Below are 20,797 nucleotides of genomic sequence, written 5' to 3'. Positions count from 1 at the left end.
TATACTCTCATGATATATATATATATATATATATATATATATATATATATATATACTGATTTACATTTAAGATGTTCCATTATATTTAAATTTATGTGTATTGTAATCATTGTATACATTTCTGAGCTCTATACATGTGTTGCGAGTATAATGATCGAATAAGGCATATGAACATTTTTTTTCTCCTTATTAGGTTTGAAACCATAAACTGATTTCTTTCCATTCTTTATAAAAGATACAACAGATTATTGTGAACTAATTTTTCCCAACCATAGCTTATTCCTTCTGACTCTTTTACTTACTATTGAGACAATCCCTAGCTCCTTTCCACTTTCTCCTCAGCTGCTAGTTAATTACTATGCAGTATCCACATCAACACTTCAAAAAAGCTTTCAACATGGAAATATTCATCTGTGTGTGTGTGCGTGTGCGTGTGCGTGTGTGTCTGTGTCTGTGTCTGTGTGTCTGTCTGGTTTATTTTATTTAGAATGAACTCATCTGCCAATTTTTCTGAAAATGATAGGATTTCATTCGTTATATAGCTGAATAATATACTTATCTCTATACCACTTTAAAAAGTTATTTAATTTACTATTGATATTATAATTATATCATTTCCCCTTCCTTTTTTCCTCTCCAACACCTACCTCCATATACCATCCTTGCTCTTTTTTCAAAATCATGCTCTATTTTTCCATTAACTGTTGATATATAACATGTGTACTATCAGTCTGTATAATAATGTTATTTTATGTATATTTTCAGGGCTGACCATCTGGTTTAAAATCGACTCCCTTGCTCAGGGAATCAATTCCTAGCTTGATTTCATCTCTTCAGTGCTGTAAAATGTGAGTGGATATGCAGGCAACTATTTGATAGACGGATAGAATCCTTTCCTTTGGATTCATACTCAGAAGGTATCTCTTTCAATATTTTTGTATTTTTTGAGAAACCTACATAGTAGACTCTGTAGTAATTTATATTCCCATGTAGTAATTTGACATTCATACAAATAACAATCTCCCACAGTTTTATTTTCTCTATATCCTCTGGACCATTAGCATTTATTAAATATCCATCCTACCTTGAATAACACAATAACTTATTTTTTATTGGCCCTAAAATCTATTTTTATCATTCTCTTCTTTTAATTCTCATTTCTATAGGACATCTACTGACTTCCAGATAGTTGATGGAGAATTGTACCAAAGTGAGTGAGTTCATTCTCCTGGGACTAACTGATGACCCAGGCCTACAGGTTCCTCTTTTCATCATGTTCACCCTCATTTACCTCATTGATGTGATTGGAAACATGGGGATGATAATGTTGGTTCTTATGGACTCTCACTTGCACACCCCAATGTACTTTTTCCTTTGTAACCTGTCCCTTGTAGACTTGGGTTACTCTTCAGCTGTCACTCCCATGGTCATGTCTGAGTTCTTCGTAGTCTCCAAGATGGTCTCCTACAATGCCTGTGCTGCACAGATGTTCTTCTTTGTAGGTTTTGCCACTGGGGAAAATTACCTGTTAGCATCAATGGCCTATGACCGCTATGTAGCAGTATGCAAACCCCTGCATTATTCCACCAGGATGACGACAAGTGTTTGTATTTGTTTGAACATTGGCTCTTATATCTGCGGTTTCTTGAATGCCATTTTTCATGTTGGGGACATATTCAGTCTCTCTTTTTGTAAATCTAATGTGGTCCATCATTTTTTCTGTGATGTTCCAGCAGTCCTGGCTCTGTCTTGCTCTGATATACACCTCAGTGAAGTGATTCTTGTTTTTTTGTCAACCTTCAATGTTTTCTTTGCTCTTCTGATCATCTTAGTTTCCTATCTCTTTATATTTATTACCGTCTTGAAGATGAAGTCCGACCAGGGACATCAAAAAGCTTTGTCCACGTGTGCCTCCCATCTCACTGTAGTCTCCATATTTTATAGCACTGTCATTTTCATGTACTTACAACCTAGTTCCAGTCATTCCATGGATGCAGATAAAATAGCATCTATGTTCTACACTATGATTATTCCCACACTAAACCCTTTGGTCTATAGCCTAAGGAATAAGGAAGTCAACAATGCATTCAAGAAAGTGGTTGAAAAGGCAAAACTTTTATGTAAGAGTGAGATTTCAGGTTGAAAGTAATTGTTTTCTCTCTCATATTCGTTGTGCATTAGATGTAAGCGCTACAATACAGAGGGATTCCTGCCTAACATATTCATCTCTTCAAAAGTCTATTTTATATCAAAATGTTTGCAAGTGAGTAACATACGTAAATGAAAAATGTCAAGGAAAATTTTAAGAATTGCTGGGATTTACTTGTCATATCTTGGTAATTTATATGTGATCTATTTACTCATTTACAGTTTTCTATCATATTTAAGTATATAGATACATAAATAGACATACATTTTAAAGTAATGTGTGTATGTATATGTGTGTGTATGCATATGTGTTGTGAACACATACAGACCACGGACCTGAATGGGAGATTTGAAGTATAGCTATATTTAAATAGTAATAATTTAAATAATTGATTTGATTTATAACATAAATTTCCTTCTGTTTTTCTTTTTTCACTTGTTTCTTTCTGTCTTTCTATGACGATACATCTTTTAATTTTAGTATTGGGTAATGTTCGATTGGTTATACTCCTTCTATTCATGTATTGAAATATATATGGATTGTTTCCAAATTTTGGCATTCATTAATAAAGCACTCATAGATGTACTTATGACTGATATTTTATTTCTTCCAACTCTTTACTTGTATTTTTTGTTTTCATTTTGTTGACATAATCTTCATGAGAAAAAAGAATGCTGCCAAAGAGACCTATTTCTCTTAGTCCCCAAGAAGTTCCTCAAGCAGTGTATCCCTATCATCGAGACTGAATGCACTGTATGGACTTACCCACTAAGAGTTTCAAAGGACTCATCCATTTTAATATCTGGGAATACACTAGCCATTCTGACATTCCCAATTCCATGGGAAACAAAAGTCCTTGAAATTTTTTCAGGGGATACCTTCCCCGCATCCTCCTTACTTGCCATGGAGGTTTAGAATGAGGTTCAGATCTGTGTACATGGAGTAATTTCACTGGGACTTTCAAAAATGAAAGATAAAGACCAGCAGAGTAATTAAGCCAATTATGAGTATAAAAATCCTTTAATTTAATTTTTTTTTTTTTGAGACAGGGTTTCTCTGTGTAGCTCTGGCTGTCTGGAACTCACTCTGGAGACCAGGCTGGCCTCAAACTCAGAAATCCGTCCATCTCTGCCTCCCAAGTGCTGGGATTAAAGGGGTGTGCCACCACCGCCTGGCTAAAAATCCTTTAATTTTGACCAGTGGCCAAGAACTAATTCTTAAGAGTCTCTTGGTGTCAAAACTCAGGAATACTCTATCTTAAAAGGCAAACTTCGCTGGGTGGTGGTGGTGCACGCCTTTAATCCCAGCACTTGGGAGGCAGAGACAGGCGGATTTCTGAGTTCCAAGCCAGCCTGGTCTCCAGAGTGAGTTCCAGGACAGCCAGAACTACACAGAGAAAAACAAACAAACAAAAAAAAAGTAAAATAAGATAAAAGGCAAACTCCAAAAAATCCGCAGTTACATTAGTGCTATATGAGAGGTACAGAGTCAAAGTAACATTGCAACATTTTATTTGGTGAAAATATTTTGTATACAATATGACAAATTAATTTTTATTTAAATATTATTATGGTGAATACACCTAAACTATGATCAGGGTCATTTAAATCCTAAATGTGTTGCTAAAGCAGATGTAGCTGTTGAGGGAACAGGAAGGAGGACTGAGAAGTGTCTTAGTAGACACAAAATGGACTCAGGACAAGATGATGTCATTTTAGTCATTTCATTGACTCAACCTGTCTTCATAGTCTGAATAGAGATATTCTGTGCTCCATCCTGTGATGTGCTTTGTTTTTATACTTTTATTTAGTTTCTTTGATATCTTCAAAATAACATACATGGAACAAACTCTCGGTTTTAGTTTCCAAATCTAAATATATTTAGAGTAAATCTCAGAAGTCTAGTCTCTAAGGACTATATGACTTTAGAACTATCAGCATACTGATCATTTTCTATTTCATTTTTCTCCTTCTCTACAAAGACTTTTCAAACCAATCTTTGAACATAGGAAATATATTAATAGTTTAAAAATCTGAAGGTATTTCCTTTATCCATTCATTCACTTTGAACATTGAGCTCATTCTATCTCTTCATGCTTGTAGACAACGCCAAGAGTGTATCTATCTAATCAAAATTCTTATAATTTGTGGAGACAGGAAGGAAACATTAGCACTTGTGGTAATTTAATTTCTAAAACTTGGGCAGCTACTTTACATTTTCCATAGCACCTTTGCTTTCAACAATAGATACTTAAGAAATATGAAGTGATATGTATGTGCATAGTTTCCTTTTAGTATCCTTTTTATTTCTAGTGATAAGTATATTACCCCACAAATATTGTATATATGTTGGTCTTTAGAGAAGTGCCCATTTAAAAATATTTATTTTTATGCTACAGTGGTGCAAAAAGGTTCATATTTTGGTTATTGTTGAAATTTGTGCCATAATACCCACAACACTCCCCAGACCCTGTGTGTTCAAGGCTCACGTATTGAAGCCTTGATTCTCTGCTGTTGGCCCTGTTTGGAGGTAGTGAAAACTTTATTAGGTGGAAACTGGAAGAAGGGAGTAAGGTTATAGGAGATGAAGAATTAAAAGGGGATATTGAGACCACACTTCCTCTCCATATCAATCATTCTTTTCTTCCTTGTTGTCATCAAGCAAATTTTCCTCTGCCAGGTTTATCCTGGCATAATGTGTTATTTCACCAAAGGTGTAAAGGTCACATGAATCAAAGGACAAACACTGAATGAAACTTCTGAAATGATACACTATTTGCTCTGGTATGTTTTTCATAGTAAGAGAAATATAATTTTCAGAAAAGTATACTTTTTCTTGTGTCTCTACTTTTATGTCTAGGAAAGTCATTGCCAATTGCCAATGGCATGTTTCCTTTATGTTAATACATTACAAAATATTTTAAACTAATTAATTAATTTGCAATCCATCTGTTGTTCCCCCATCTCAGTCCCCCATCTCACAATTTCTCACCTTATTCATTCTCTCTGCTGTCCCAAGAGGATGCTCCTCCACCACCAGGCCTCTGCAATTCATGGGGCCTCAAGTTTCTCCAGGACTTGGAGAATCTTCTCCCACTAAGGCCAGAACAGGCATTCCTCTGCTATGTATGCGTATGCTGCATGGTTGGTGGCTCAGGGTCTGGGAGCTCCCAGGGGTCCGGGTGAGTTGAGACTGCTGGTCTTCCTATGGGGTCACCCTACCCTTCAGCTTCGTCAGTTTTCTCCTCATTCAACCATATGGGTCTCCAACTTTAGTCCAATGTTTGGGTGTAAGTATCTTCTTCTATGTCAGTCAGCTGCTGGTAAGGCATCTTAGAGGACAGTCATTCCAGGCTTCAGTCTGTAATCACATAATAGCATCAGTAATAGTGTCAGGCCTTGATGTGCCTCTTCCCCCATGAGATGGATCCCAAGTTGGGCTGTTCATTGGATCAACTTTCTTTTGGACTGTTAGTCATTTTTGTCCTTGCATATCTCTTAGACAGGAACAATTCTGGGTCAAAAATTTTGACCTTAGTAACTTGAAGCCCTGTCTAATTACTGGAGGTGGACTCCTTGAATTCCCTCTCTCCAGTGTTGGGCATTTTGGCTAAGGTCACCTCTATGGAGTCCTGAGGGTCTCTTACCTCCCAGGTCTCTGGTAATTTCTAGAGGGTACACCCCCTTCCACCCCCTTCCCAGGCTGCTTATTTTCATTCCTTCTCCTTGCATTCAAGGCTTCTCCCCTGTACTATCATACCTGATTTTATTCCCCTTTCTCCTCCAACACCCTCTCCCACACATGTCCTTCTCTCCCTCTGCCACCAGTGATTATATTCTTCCCTTTCTAAGTGAGATTGAAGCATCCTCACTTGGGCCTTTCTGCTTGTCACTCTTTTTTACAGTTTCTGGGTTGTATCCTAGGTATTCTGTACTTTTTGACTAATATCCACTTATAAGTGAGTACATACCATGCATGTCCTTTTGGGTCTGAGTTTCCTCACTCAGGGTAATATTTTCTAGTTCTGTCTATTTGCCTGCCAAAGTCATGATGTCCTCGTTTTTAATAGATGAATAGTATTCAATTGCGTTAATGAAACATTTTCTGTATGCATCCTTTGGTTGAGGGATATCTGGTTTGTTTCTAGCTTCTTTCTATTACACATAAGGCTGCTATGAACGTAGTGGAGCATATATCTTTGTGGTATGGTAGGGCATCTTTTGGGTTTATGCTCTAGAGTTGTATAGCTGGGTCTTCAGGTAGAACTATTTGCAATTATCTGAGAAACTTCCAAATTGATTTCCAGAATGGTTGTACCAGCTTGCAATCCCACCAACAATGGAGGAGTGTTCTGTTTTTCTTCACATTCTAGCCAGCATGTTCTGTCACTTGAGTTTTTGATCTTCGCCATTCTGATTAGTATGAGGTGGAATATCAGAGTCATTTTGATTCTCATTTCTGTGATGACTAAGGAGTTTGAACATTTCTTTAGGTGCTTCTAGGCTATTTAAGATTCTCCTGTGTGAATTGTCCATTTAGCTCTGTACACAATAAAAAATGGTTATTTGGTTTTTTGGAGGTTAACTTCTTGAGTTCTTTATATATTTTGGATGTTAGCTCTCTATTGAATGTAGGGTTACATTTTAAAATATTGTGCATATAAGTGTGGGTTTTTGTGTAGAAATGTCTGTAAAGTCCAGAAGAGGACCTCAGATTTCCTGGGGCTGGAATTACAAATAGTTGTGAATCATCTATTATGCCTACTGGTAACCTAACTCAAGTACTTTGCAAGAACAATTTCCATTTTTAACCATGGATCCATCTGTCTACCTAGCATATATTTCTTAAGTAATGGTAACTTTTAACAGCCCAGTATTCTTCATCTATTCTTTAACAACTTAACCTTTGGTTTTAAATTATTCTTTTTAAAGTTTAAAATATATATTTTCATATAGAATAATCTGATTATGGTTTATCTTTCCACAGCTGGTCTAATCTATAATGGGAATTTCTTTTCTAAAATAAGAAAGCATCCTCTCAATGCTCATTTTACTGATATTTAAGATACTGAAATTTTTATAATTACAGTATTTTTAAATGTTTTGTAGTTGTTTGACTTTGCAGCACATCAACTAATGAATTCTACTGTACAAAATAACCAGCAAGAAAGGAATTATATATTAAAAGAAGACACCATCAAGCTTATTATATTGCATAGAACCAAAGTATAGAAAAGAGAAGTTTCACTGTATACAGCTTAAGGACAAGAAAGGGGAAGAGGGGTATATTGAATATCCAGCCAAGCCTGTTTTGAAGAGCAGAGGAACAAAAATCTTGGGGGATTTTCTTACTCCTTTACTATTATTATTGTTGTTGTTGTTGATTTCCAGATTTTATTCCCTTCCCAGTCTACCTCTGACTGTTCCACATCCCGTACTTCCTTCCCAACACCTGTCTCTATGAGGATGTCCCCACTTATTCCTCCAGACCAGACCTCTAAACTCCCTGGGGTCTCTAGTCTCTTGAGGGTTAGATGCATCTTCTCTGACTGAACTCAGATCCGGCAGTCCTCTGCTGTATATGTGTTGGGGACCTCATATCAGCTGGTATTTGTTTCTTGGTTGGTGGTCCAGTGTCTGAGAGATCTTGGGGGTCCAGATTAAATGAGACTGCTGGTCCTCATTCATACACCTTTTGTACCTGAATATCTACATAATTTCTATGCCCACTGTTGCCTGTTTTTGCTCCCAAATAAAGACACAGAGACTTAGTATATTTATTTACAAACATCTCCTGAGCTATTCTATCAATCTAAGGTTGCCTACTTTCCATGGTGTAGTCCTTTACCTACAACTGAGTCTTGTCCTGGCTCCCTGTGGTCCCTGTGTCCTCATGGTTGCACTGATGGTGACCTCATGGTAAATTTTCCTGGTCCATTCATCAGGTATCCCTCTTTACTTTCTCCTTGTGGTTTTTTACTGCTCCAATCCTGTCTTCTTATGGGAGGCCCTGACTGGGACCAGAAGGCCTGCTCTATTATCTTCTGCTCATCTATTTGGCTGATTGACTATATTATTAACCAGTCAGAAGTGACAGAAACCAATTTTTACATAACATAGAGACTGGAAATGGTTGACCATGCTATTAACCATACTACGAACAGTTGTCTGGGCAGAGAAATCATCATCTGAATATACAGTCCACAAAACTATCCCCCAACAAACTCTTAAGTTTATGTATGCATAGACTAGTAATAGCAAGTAGAAAAATGCTCTTATCACTTCACAAACTATTCTGTACTGGAAAATTTTTTTCCTTGTTGCTTCCTAGTACATATATCAAAGTTAATGACTTCAGAGTACCTGTTAGTGTGCTTTAATGAGTACATAATATGTTTCTATTGGTTTGTCCTGAATAAATGGAATATCCTTTAGTTACACAAATAGTACTATGTGTGTTTTCAAATTTAACAACATAAACAGTAACACTTGAAATAAAATGTTTAGAACACTCATGATACAAATCATAGACCATATGAAGCTCAAGAAGAACAAAGACCAAAGTGTGAATGCTTCAGTCCTACTTAGAAGGAGGAATAAAATAATCACAGGAGGTAGAAGGAGGGAGGGATCTGAGTAGGACAGAGGATGGGTAGGGAAAAGGGGGGCAGAATCAGGTGTGGAAGGAGACGGGGGAGAGAAGTACAGAGGGTCAAAAAACTAAACAGATGTGTATAGCAGTGAGGGATGGGGAACTGGGGATAGACACTAGAATGTCCCAGGTGCCAGGGAAGCAAGAGGCTCCTAGGACTCAACAGGGATGACATTAGCTGAAATACTCAACAAAGAGGGGAGAGAATCTGTAGAGACTATATCCAGAGGTTAGACATGCCCCCTCCCTTTTGAGGGATGGGGCCACCCATTCATCTCAAAAATGTTAATCCAGAATTTTTCCTGTCTAAAGGAAATGCAGAGAAAAAGAGCAGAGCAGAGACTGAAGGAAAGGCCATCTAGGGACTGCCCTACCTAGGGATCCATCCCATCTGCAGACACCAAATCCACAAACTATTACAAAGCCCAGAAGCAGTTGCTGACAGGAGTCTGGTATGGCTGTCCCCTGTGAGACTCTGTCAAAGCCTGATCAACACATATGTGTATGCTTGCAGCCAACCACAAGACTGAGCACAGAGACACCTATGGAGGAGTTAGGGGAAGGACTGAAGGAGCTGAAGGGTTTCGCAACCTCATAGGAAGTACAACAATATCAACCAACCATACCCTCCACCCAGAGCTCCAAGGAATTAAACCAACTAAAGAGTACATCTGGAGGAAACCATGGCTCCAGATACATATGTAGCATAGGATTTCTTTATCTGACATCAGTGGGAGGGGGGTCCTTGGTCCTTTGGGGGCTGGATGTCCCAGTGTAGGGGAATGCTAGGACAGTGAGGCATGAAGTAAGTGTGTGGGTTGGGGAGCTCCCTCATAGAAGCAAGGGGAGGAAGGATGGGATGGAGGTTTGTGGAGGGACAACAGGGAAGAGGGGCAACATTTGAAATGTAAATAAATAAAATAGCCATCTATCTCTATCTTTATATCTGTCTCTAATCTATATCTAATCTATATCTAATCTATATCTATCTATCTATCTATCTATCTATCTATCTATCTATCTATCTATCATCTATCTATCTATAGTTATCTATCCGATCTATCCTATCTATCTATCTATCTATCTATCTATCTATCTATCTATCTATCTATTATCTATCTCTATCTATCTATCTATCTATCTATCTATCTATCTATCTATCTATCATCTATCTATAGTTATCTATCCGATCTATCTATCTATCTATCTATCTATCTATCTATCTATCTATCTATTATCTATCTATCTATCTATTATCTATCTATCTATCTATCTATCTCTCATCTATCTCTATGAAAAAATGTAGAACAGCGTATTTTTTAAAAACTTGAATAACATGACTCCAGTGGGTATGTCCTTTCAAGTTCATCTTGTTGTAGACAGATTAAGATATGGTCATTTTCAGTCCTTAATTCTCAACATCTAGATTGATAAATGAGCAATATGAACCCTGTTGTGAAACTGAGGAAACAATATTCTCAAATTAACTAATAACCAAAAGATGCTTTTTACATTAAAAAAGTGATCAAAAGGCTATATCACATTCCTAAGCCAAAAATATTTTTACAATAATGAAAACACAGTGAGTTAGGTCACACTAAGAATTTGTCAACACTGGAACTTAAGGTCCCTTGAAACAGCTTTGTCTTTGTCTTGTTCTTCTTTCAGAGCTAAGTGCTTGGGCCATGCCACCTCTTGGCAGCAGTCCTTGTCCTTCATGACCATGTATTATTCCACCACCGTATGACATAGACTACCAGGACTTGGATCATTTATCCAATATCCCTGCGCTCATTATCTCCACCTCTGATTTCTTGCAATTCACATTTTTCTCTACTTTATTTAAATGTGCTTTTTCTCAAAACAAAATTGATTTTGAAATTAAGATACCATGAGCTTATCAGATAATTTGGAAGTTTGTTCCCAATACCCCTGCTATGTTCTATTACTTTCTCAAAAGTAATAAAGGAATCTTTCAGCTCATTAAAAAAATCATTATCATGAGGTGAATTATCACTGAAAAGTTGATGATTGTTTGGATAGTAAATTATTCTTTGGTTGTCAGAATCATTACATTCCCTAACTCCTCTGAGTGATTTTGGTCCTTGAGGAGGGAATCTAGGTCATTCTCAAGATCTTTGTTCTTACATGCGTGAACATCTGAAATTTAACTTCTAGATTATCTCTAGTGCTTGGCTTTAGCAGTTCTTGAGACAGAGAAGCAGATTCAGGGGGACAAGAAATTAATGGTAGTCTTCTCTCTATTCTAAATTTTCCTTCTATGCTTGTGGTTTTAGCTGTTTATCTTTGCTTCAGATTTGGGCTTAAGTTCATGTTTAAGAGAGAATTCTTCTAATGGCACCTCAACAACATTTATCAGAGGATGCACATCGTGACAATTTCTGTTTACATTCTCTTGCACAAATTTCAAAATGGCTGCCCTTATTGCTCTTCCTCCACTTCATATTCTTATTCTCCACCAGTTCTAGTTGAGATTGACCACCTACTTCATCTACCTGATGAAACCTATCATTGTACACATAAAAATTATTTGGACCAAATCTTTCAGGAGTTAGAACATAGGTTTGTAAATTCTTTTCGGTTAGACACAAAACCATATCTTGTACAATGCATTTCTAAAGGTTGCACAAGTATATGCATTAGACATTTTGGTATGACATTTATTGAAGTTAATGGACATACACTCTAACATTAACATTGGAAGAATTCTTGCCATAAACCTGTACAAATATTCTGGATGTGTATTCAGCAAAGTATAATATTGTTTCAGAAACTCCCACTCTACTAGTAGTGGCTTTTTGGTTACCCATTTCTTAGCTGCACAATGTAAAATGCTTGCAGAAAAGGCTGGGAATCAGGTGTATTCACTCCCACTGGAATTAGCAGCAGATTAAAACCACGTCTCTACTAAAACAGTTTTTGACACCAAGCACAGACACGTGATTGTTCTTATCCTCACTGTTCTGGGCAATTATAAGACTGAATTAAGCATTGCCTACTTACAAAACAAGGATATCTGACTAAGTTTGATAACAGCATGTATATATGGATTTAAACATAAATATTTAGAAATAAATTTGGCAACATAATAATTTGGCAAAACAATAGTAGGTTTCCCTCAAGGTAAATGATATTTCTAGTCATTTATTTTTAATTAGGGTTACTGAACTAAATATACTCCTTCCCACAACACCTCATGATCAGGCCTCAAATATAATAAATATCAAATGATTGCTTACCCCCAAATCCTTTATACCACCATTGAACACATAGGGTCATCTTTTCTGGCAGGTCTTTATTGTAATATTCAGGGTTCATCACTTGGGTAATAATATTAATTTCATTTTTAAGTAACTTCTGCATAGTAATTTTCAGCATTTGATTGTGATTTAGTTTGGATTTATATATAACATCCTAGATAGTATAAAGTATTTCCATAATACACTCTACTAGTTTCAAAGATAGCTTGACAAAAAAATCTACATGTTACTTTTTGAAACTACTTATCTGTATACCAAAAAACTACAGAGTTGTAAGACAGTTATTTTAAATTTTTAAAGAGAAATTTCCAAGATTGTATGTATATATTTTAAAGATAATATATGGATCTTTATAAAGTTAGGAAGAATGAACTGCTCATGAAAGAGTAGTTGACAGTAAGAGCAGAGAAATAACACTGAAATCATGTGACTACAAGTTATGGAATGCTAGCAGCCACTGTAGTAGGAAAGAAGCAAGAAACAGTGTAATCTAGAGCATTCAAGGAGTCATAGTTTTGATCATTCATAAGCTGAATCATGTGAAGCTTGAGAATTTACATTTCTAGATTCCAGACATGGCAGATAAAAACATGTATCATTGTAAACCTCCATGTTTACAGTAATTTGTTAGAGCAATTATAGAAGGCTAACACAAACTCTCATTTGGCTTATTCTCTGTAATAAAAACCCATAAATATTATGTGTTAATTTCAAAGAATTTCCAAGTGAATTTCTATCTGTTTCTTGGCTTTTGTAGGTGAATGTGTTGTTTACTATTAATTCAAGACACGTTGCTTTACATAATATTACATTTGTTTTCTTGCTGGAGTCAACACTAGAAGGTGAAATATTTCTGCAGACAAATTATGCATCAATTAGTAGATAAAAATGAAATGTAATAAAAATTGTGCAGAATAAAAGTAACCAAATGAATCTCCACAGACAACTTAATTGCTTCTGTCCTATAGGATTAAGATGTTTAGATAATCTCACAGAATCACTCTCCAGAGGTCTCAGGTCTCTAGAATTTTCCCTGCAGATATCGCTGCATTGTCCTCTAATTGTAACCTAATTCAAAGTGATGGCACTTTAGGTGGAACAGGCTGTACACTGTGTTTCATTGGCCATTAAATATTGACAGTTACTCTTAGCACCTACAGCCTTCTTGACCCTAGGATTTGCTAAGAACCTTCAATTATGACCTAGGGAAAAAATAAAATCACATTGATTGACTTTTTAATAATAATCACTCCATGACAAGTTTTGGAGGACTGCATTAGGCACAGGCACAGCTTGTGATTGACGTGAAAGCTGTGGTGTTATCATGTTTCTAAAGCAAATAAGGGGAAAATGGGAGGCTTTTCCAGGCAACTAAGACTCAATGGAGATTTTAACTTTAATCTGTGAAAATGCTCTTTCCTTTCTCATATTCTGTATTAGAGAATTTAGAGCCTTTTGATAACTGCCTGAGAGAAAGCTTTGCTCATAGCACTTGTACAGTATTCCATGGCTGATTTGTGGATGTCGGTATGTTATTCAAGAGTGGCTGTTCTTTCCTATGGAACTGGTAAGCTTCTACTTTCTATGAATTTTTTTGTGATTTTTGTATGGAAAACAAGCAAGACAACTATATCCATTCTGAGATATGCTAAAGAAAAATGTGTGATTTCAACATGCATCTGAGGTAAATGTGAAAAATTTCATCATATGAAGTATAAGACTTCTTACAACACATCATGCTTATTTCTCTATCAGATTGAAAAAAAACCCTTTCAAAATGTATGATGTCTTAGCTTTTTAGGTTATAATTTAACATTAACAATATATTTGCTTCTTATTGGAGGAAAGAAACAGGAAAAGATAACAGCTAATCCTTTAGTGAAAGAACATTTCTTTCATGATGATAACCTTTCTTCCCTGATATCATGCAAATTAACATTAATATACCTGTAGATGCTAACAATGATATGGATAAAATCATACATTTTTTGATTAGGTTGAAGATGAATATAACTTTTGAATCTTGACTCTTTTTAAAAACCAGATATATGATTTTTAGTTTATTCTGTATGTTTTAATTTTCAATTTTCCAAAAGAAAAGAATAAAAATGCTACTTGCTTCCTCCTCCTGGCATAGATACAGAGACATACAGATACATATTTACATATACAGTCTTTATTACTGATTGTAGAGATAATTATATTCTAAGGCTTTTATGTATTTGTTAAAAGAGAAAGCAATGTTAAAGTCAGGCTTATAAATTCACATTTGGAGACTGTGAGGTGAACATAAAGGTGAGAAATAATAGTTAGAATTGGATGGATATTCTTTAGAAGTTTAAACTGTAATCAACATACTTATTGAAATATATGTAACATACTATTATTACATAAGAAGAAACATAGATATCATAGCATCCAGGATTGAATTTACCATCAAAATAAATTTGTGAGCTGAAGACAGTCCATATATTGGTGACACTCCAAGTTATGAACTCTGATTTGGCTAAAGTATCCCATTGATGAGGGATGGGATGATTATTAAAAGTTAATTCTTCATATTAAAAGTAGAATACAGATTTATCTACAATTATTCAACTGTTTGCATTTTTAGATAACACAGCTATACAGTTGAAATTAGGCAGAACACTACTAGAAATTCCACAGATTCAATAGCTTGCAACCTTGTATGTAATTCACAATCATTTCTTTCAAGCTTATGCTTTTCTATATAAAAACAAATTATATGTTCTTTGACAATGTGAAGTTCAATTCCACTTCTTTATCTTTTTGTAACTTTGACACTTTGATACAGATCACCCATTGATTCTCTGATAACCTTGATGGAGAACAGGACAGATGTGACACAGTTCTTCCTGCAGGGACTTACCAATGAGCCAGGACTACAGCTTCCTCTCTTTATCATCTTTCTCCTCATCTATACCATCACCCTTGTGGGGAACCTGGGAATGATCGTGCTGATTGTCCTTGATGCTCACCTCCACACTCCCATGTATATTTTTCTTGGTAATCTATCACTGGTGGACTTTTGTTACTCTTCAGGTGTCACTCCAAAAGTCATGGCTGGTTTTCTAGTAGGAGATAAAGTCATGTCCTATAATGGCTGTGCTGCTCAGATGTTCTTTGTTACTGGCTTTGCTACTGTGGAAAATTACTTGTTGGCCACAATGGCCTATGATCGCTATGCAGCGGTGTGTAAGCCCCTACACTATGCTAGTACCATGACTACAGGTATGTGTGTATGGATGATTGCAGGCTGCTATGCCTGTGGGTTCTTGAATGCCTGTATCTATACTGGGGATGCATTTAGTCTTTCCTTTTGTAAGGCTAATGTGGTCCATCATTTTTTCTGTGATATTCCAGCAGTCATGATACTCTCTTGCCCTGATAAACATGTAAATGAGCTGGTTCTTGTTTATGTTGCCAGCTTCAATATCTTTTTTGCTCTCATAATCATCTTAATATCCTATCTAATGATTTTTATCATGATTCTAAAGATGCACTCAGCTGCAGGATATCAGAAGGCCATATCCACTTGTGCTTCTCATTTTATTGCTGTTTTTATTTTCTATGGGACAGTAATTTTCATGTACTTGCAGCCTAGTTCCAGTCATGCTATGGACACTGACAAAACTGTGTCTGTGTTCTATACCATGGTGATCCCTCTGCTGAACCCTCTGGTCTACAGCCTGAGGAATAAGGAAGTTAAGAGTGCATTCAGAAAGATTATTTTCAGGCCAAAATGATATTATGTTGATTTTATCTGACACATGCAATACATGGATTCATTTTTTCTCACATTCTTTTCACTGAATCAGATTTGATTTGTTATCTCTCTGATCATCAACCTGTTGGTCTATCTATCATCTATCTATCGATCTATCCATCTGTCATCTGTCATATATCTATTAATCCATGCCGCATCCATTTATCAGCTGTATGTGTGTGTATGAGAGAGAGAGGAGAGAGAGTGAGGGAGGGGGGAGGGGAGGGGAGGGGAGAGGAGAGGAGAGGAGAGGAGAGGAGAGGAGAGGAGAGGAGAGGAGAGAGATTCCTTGTCACTCATTTAATGGTTATTGGACAGCTTGCAGATGACAGTTCATTTTCTGTTTTTACCACATAATTTCTAAGGATCAAACTTAGGTTCTCAACACTTACAAACAGCATCTTTACTAACTAAGCCACCCTGCTAATCTTGCATCATATTTGAAAACAGTCAGGTTGAAAGGAACCTCCAATAATCCAAACTCCAAGGGTCAGTGCATATGTCTATAAATAACAGTCTAGGCTCAGCTGAGGCTGCACTATAGAAGAATATATGGCAGACAGATAAAAGTCTAATGTCAGCATTTTCCAGGAACATTGAAAAAAAAATTGGGTTTCTGCTTGACAAAAGGATACTTTCCTTGCCTATACATGTGGTTGTATACCAAAGCTCACCCTTTCCTCTAGACTTTCTTAGTCCCTACTTGCACACATTTGTTACACATTTCAAAGTCCGTTCTTGCTTCCAGGCCCTTCTCACCTTTCCCATTCCTCATCCACTACCATAGCTCCCAGGCTGTTGCAAGTCACAGGGTTTCCTCTTCTCTCATGCCAGTTGCTTCTTTATATAAGGTGAAGTTATTCCGCCTGTCTCCACTATTGCCCCTTTCCTCTCCTTGGTTATTCTTGCTTCTCTTGCAAATAGCCCTGGCTAAATATAGTCTGCTTCTTTTATTCTTTTTGCTCTGGACTTTTCCAGTTGCCCCTGGCCATTCTCTCTTATCTACAATAAAACCCTTCCCCTAATCATTGAGCAGCCATTTTGGTGGTTCCTCTGTTGAACCTAGTTTATAAACACCAACACTGAATTCAGTTTCCTGAGATTATACCTTATAGTAAAAGACATATTCAGAGTTATACTATATGAGTGATGTTAATGGTGTTGGTTTTTAATCAAATAAAAATAAAATAAAGGCGTATTAAATGCATCATCTTTCTTCAGTTTACTTTTAACTTGTGTCAATGCAGATGTTTATAAAACAGGAATATAATACAGACCATCCATAGAAGTTTGCAGTGAGTTCACACTGACTTATATGAAGCCCGGTTTTCAGGATGAAGTGCATTTTGGCTTTGTGTGGTAGTTTCATGGTTTAGTTTAACTATATTACATAATAGTTTAGTGTGAAAGTATTCTTGTGAAATGTGGTGGTAAACCCATGGAGTCTCAGCACTCAAGAGGCTGATATGCATAGATCAATAATAGTTTGAGACTAATTTAAGTTCTATACCAAGATACTGTCAAAATAAAAAAAGATAAAGAAAAGAAAAAATACAGTGGAAAAAGACAAAAATGGCTCAACTGATGTCTTTCTGGGAGCTAGTAACAATATTTTTGAAAGTAAATGCTCTTGGAAGCCCTGAGTTCTACAATGATTTTTATGAATCAATGTGGGCACTCATCATCCATTCCAAGAAGAGCTGGATAAAATGAAGTAGAAAATCAATTTGTTTATTTCTTTTTCTCTATCTCTCATTCCTTCCTTCGCACCTTTCTGTGGCTTTCTTTGTATGAGAGAGATTCTATCTTCTGTCACATTTAGATCCCAGAACTACTGGATCTCAAGTCCTTGATTTCTCCTTTTTCTTCTCTATTCTTACATGTGTGAACTGTGTCTTAATTAACTCACAAACCTGCCTGGTTGATCAGCTTTCACAGAAAACACAATAGATATTTTTTGCATATATAATCACATGAACTGATGGCAAAATTTCCATACATGGAATTTGGCACTTACTGACTGTGGAGTGCTCATCCTTAAAGAGGCCATCTGTGTCACCTCTCCTACCACTAAGAATCAGGAAACAATATAGAAGAGGGGGGCAGAAGGCTGTTAAGAGCCTGTGGTTGAGAGGACTTCTGTGAAACAGTGTCTTTTGGACATGACATGGTTGTTGCACCCATGAACTTGAGTTGTGGTTACCTGTATAGAGCATGCATAAGATTGGGTGCATCAATATTTTATCTTGTAAGGGAGAAAGGCTCATGAGGGATGGCCTATCCCTGAGGACTATTGACAGTTACTGATAGATGGTGCATTACATTTTTCATTAGTAAGTTGCGTCTGCTCCAATAAATAATCCCTTCATAACAAATAAGTAAACTTAATTTAACTCAGTGGGCCACACATAAAAGATATGAAAGTTAGAAGGAAAGTTGTTGAGAAGAAGGGTTTCACTGGGAGAAGAAGGGGGTGAGTAAGGGTACCAAGGGGTAAGAAGGACTACACTTCCTTATACACATGTACAAAATTCTTGAGTAATAAATTTTGTAAATTAAATTATCACTTGATATTTAATTTTATAATTTAAATTTAAGTCTAATATTTTCTGTTACTTCTACAACTTTACACTTTTTTCTCTGCTCACTAATATACTGTCATTTACCACATAGACTATCTCCTCATATGATCTATATTCTCTTCAAAGACTTTATTAACATTTACTTCATTGGCTTACTAGTAGCATTTATACCCTCTCTAATTAAACTATTAATTACACAATAGAAGTGACTCTAACTCTTTTAAAGAAGCCCAAAATATACAATGGAAAAAAGAAAGCATTTTCAGTAAATGGTGCTGGTCTAACTGGCAGTCTGTATGTAGAAAAATGAAAATAAATCTATGTTTGTCACCTTGTACAAAGCTCAAGTCTAAGTAGATCAAGAACCTCAACATAAAACTAGATACACTGGATTTAAAAGAAGAGAAAGTGGGAAAGAGCTTCAAACTCATTGCCACAGGGGAAAATGTCCTAAACAGAACCCAAATGGCTCAGGCTCTAAGATCGAGGATTGATAAATGGGACCTCATGAAATTGGAAAGCTTCTGTAAAGCAAAGGATATAGTCAATATGACAAATCAGCAACCTACAGATTGAGAAAAAAAATCTTCACTATCCCCACATTCCATTGAGGGTTAATACCCAAAACGTATAAAGAATTAAAAAAGCTAGAGACCAAGAAACCAAACAACTCAATCGAAATGCAAATAAGAAAAATATCCAATAAAAATGGGGTATAGAAGTAAACAAAGAATTCACAACAGAGGAATATCAAGTGGCTGAGAAGCATTTAAATAACTATTAAAAGTCCTTAGTCATCAGTGAAATGGAAATTAAAATGACCCTGAGATTCCACTTTACACCAATCATAATTGCTAAGATCAAAAACTCAGATGACAGCATATGTTGGCAAGGATGTGGAGAAAGAGGAACACTCCTCCATTGTTGGTGAGACAACCACACTGGAATTCAATCTGGAGGTTCCTCAGAAAATTGGAAATAATCTACCTGAAGATCCAGCTATACCACTCTTGGGCATATACACAAAAGATGCCCCACCATGCCACAGCGGCACATGTTCTACTATATTCAAAGCAGCCTTATTTGTGATAATCAGAATCTGGAAACAACCCAGATATCCCACAACAGAAGAATGGATACTGAATGGCTCATTTATACAATGGACTACTACTCAGCTATTAAGAATGAGGACATCCTGAGCTTTGCAGGCACATGGATGGAACTAGAAAATATCATCTTGAGTAAGGTAACTCAGACCCAAAAGGACATGCATGGTATGTACTTACTTACTTAATAAATGGATATTAGCCAAAAATTAAAAAGTACAGAATACAAAAGATATAGTCCATAGAACTCAAGAATGTTAACAAGCTGAAGGACCCAAATGAAGATTCCCCAATCCCACTTAGGAGGCAGAAGAAAGCAATCATGGAGGGTAGTGAGGGAGAGAAGTACCTGGTTGGAAAGGGGACAAGGAGGGGAAGAGGAAAACATGATCACGTGTTGTGTGTTGGGGAATAGGACTGAAGCCCTGAGGGCCAGCAGAAAGAATGGAAACAGGCAATGTCTGGAGGTAGGAGGTGGGGAGATTTTCTAGAATGTACAAGAGATCAGGGAGGTAAGAAACATTCAGGGCTCAAAGGGAGGGACTTAGATGAAATGCCCTATAGTGGAGAGAGGGAACTTGTAGAGTCCACCTCCAGTAGAAAGACAGAGATTCAAGTAGAGGGATGGGGTTGCAATCCCACAGTCAAAAACTCTGACCCATAATTGTTGCTGCAGGGTCAAAAATGAAGGAGAACCTGAGGGAAAGAAAGTCCATTGACAGGCCCAAATTTGGATCCAGGTCAAGGGGAAGCCCCAATGTCTGACACTACTACTGTTGCTATGTTGTGTTTGCAAACAGAAGCCTAGCATGGCTGCCCTCTGAAAGTCCTAACAAACAGCTAAAAGTCTCAGATGAAGATATTTATACCCAACCAATGGACAGAAGCTAGTGACCCCTGTCATTGAATTAAGGAAAAGCTGGAAGAAGTCGAGGAGGAGGCCGACTCAATAGGAAGACCAGCAGTCTCAACTAGCCTGGACCCCCAAGATGTCTCAGACACTGAACCACCAACCAGGTAGCATACACCAGCTGATATGAGGCCCCCAACACATATACAATAGAGGACTGCTGGGTCTTGATTCAGTGAGACAAGATGCACCTAACCCTCAAGAGACTTGAGACCCCAAGGAGTGAGGAGGTCTGGTTGGTGGGGTGGAGGCTGTGGGTTGGGTCATCACCTTGGAGACTAGGGGGAGGTGTACGGGATGTAGAATAGTCAGAGGGCAGACCAGGAGGGAT

General features: G+C 36.9%; 2 protein-coding genes across 2 annotated transcripts; both read left to right on the top strand.

The window, feature by feature from the left end:
* The first annotated feature begins 1,180 nt into the window (after positions 1-1,180).
* Positions 1,181-2,143, top strand: LOC114623415 (olfactory receptor 5B2-like). The gene has a single exon (XM_028770078.1). It carries the CDS (start codon positions 1,193-1,195, stop codon positions 2,141-2,143), a length of 951 nt encoding a protein of 316 aa, XP_028625911.1. The 5' UTR covers positions 1,181-1,192.
* A 12,778-nt stretch (positions 2,144-14,921) lies between these two features.
* Positions 14,922-15,848, top strand: LOC114623436 (olfactory receptor 5B3-like). Its single transcript, XM_028770097.1, has one exon. It carries the CDS (start codon positions 14,925-14,927, stop codon positions 15,846-15,848), a length of 924 nt encoding a protein of 307 aa, XP_028625930.1. The 5' UTR covers positions 14,922-14,924.
* The last annotated feature ends 4,949 nt before the right edge of the window (positions 15,849-20,797 follow it).

Source organism: Grammomys surdaster, unplaced genomic scaffold (assembly GCF_004785775.1).
Source record: "Grammomys surdaster isolate TR1022 unplaced genomic scaffold, NIH_TR_1.0 198, whole genome shotgun sequence".
NCBI lineage: Eukaryota > Metazoa > Chordata > Mammalia > Rodentia > Muridae > Grammomys > Grammomys surdaster.
Note: the sequence above shows the minus strand (reverse complement) of the source record. Positions and strands in the feature narration are given on the sequence as shown.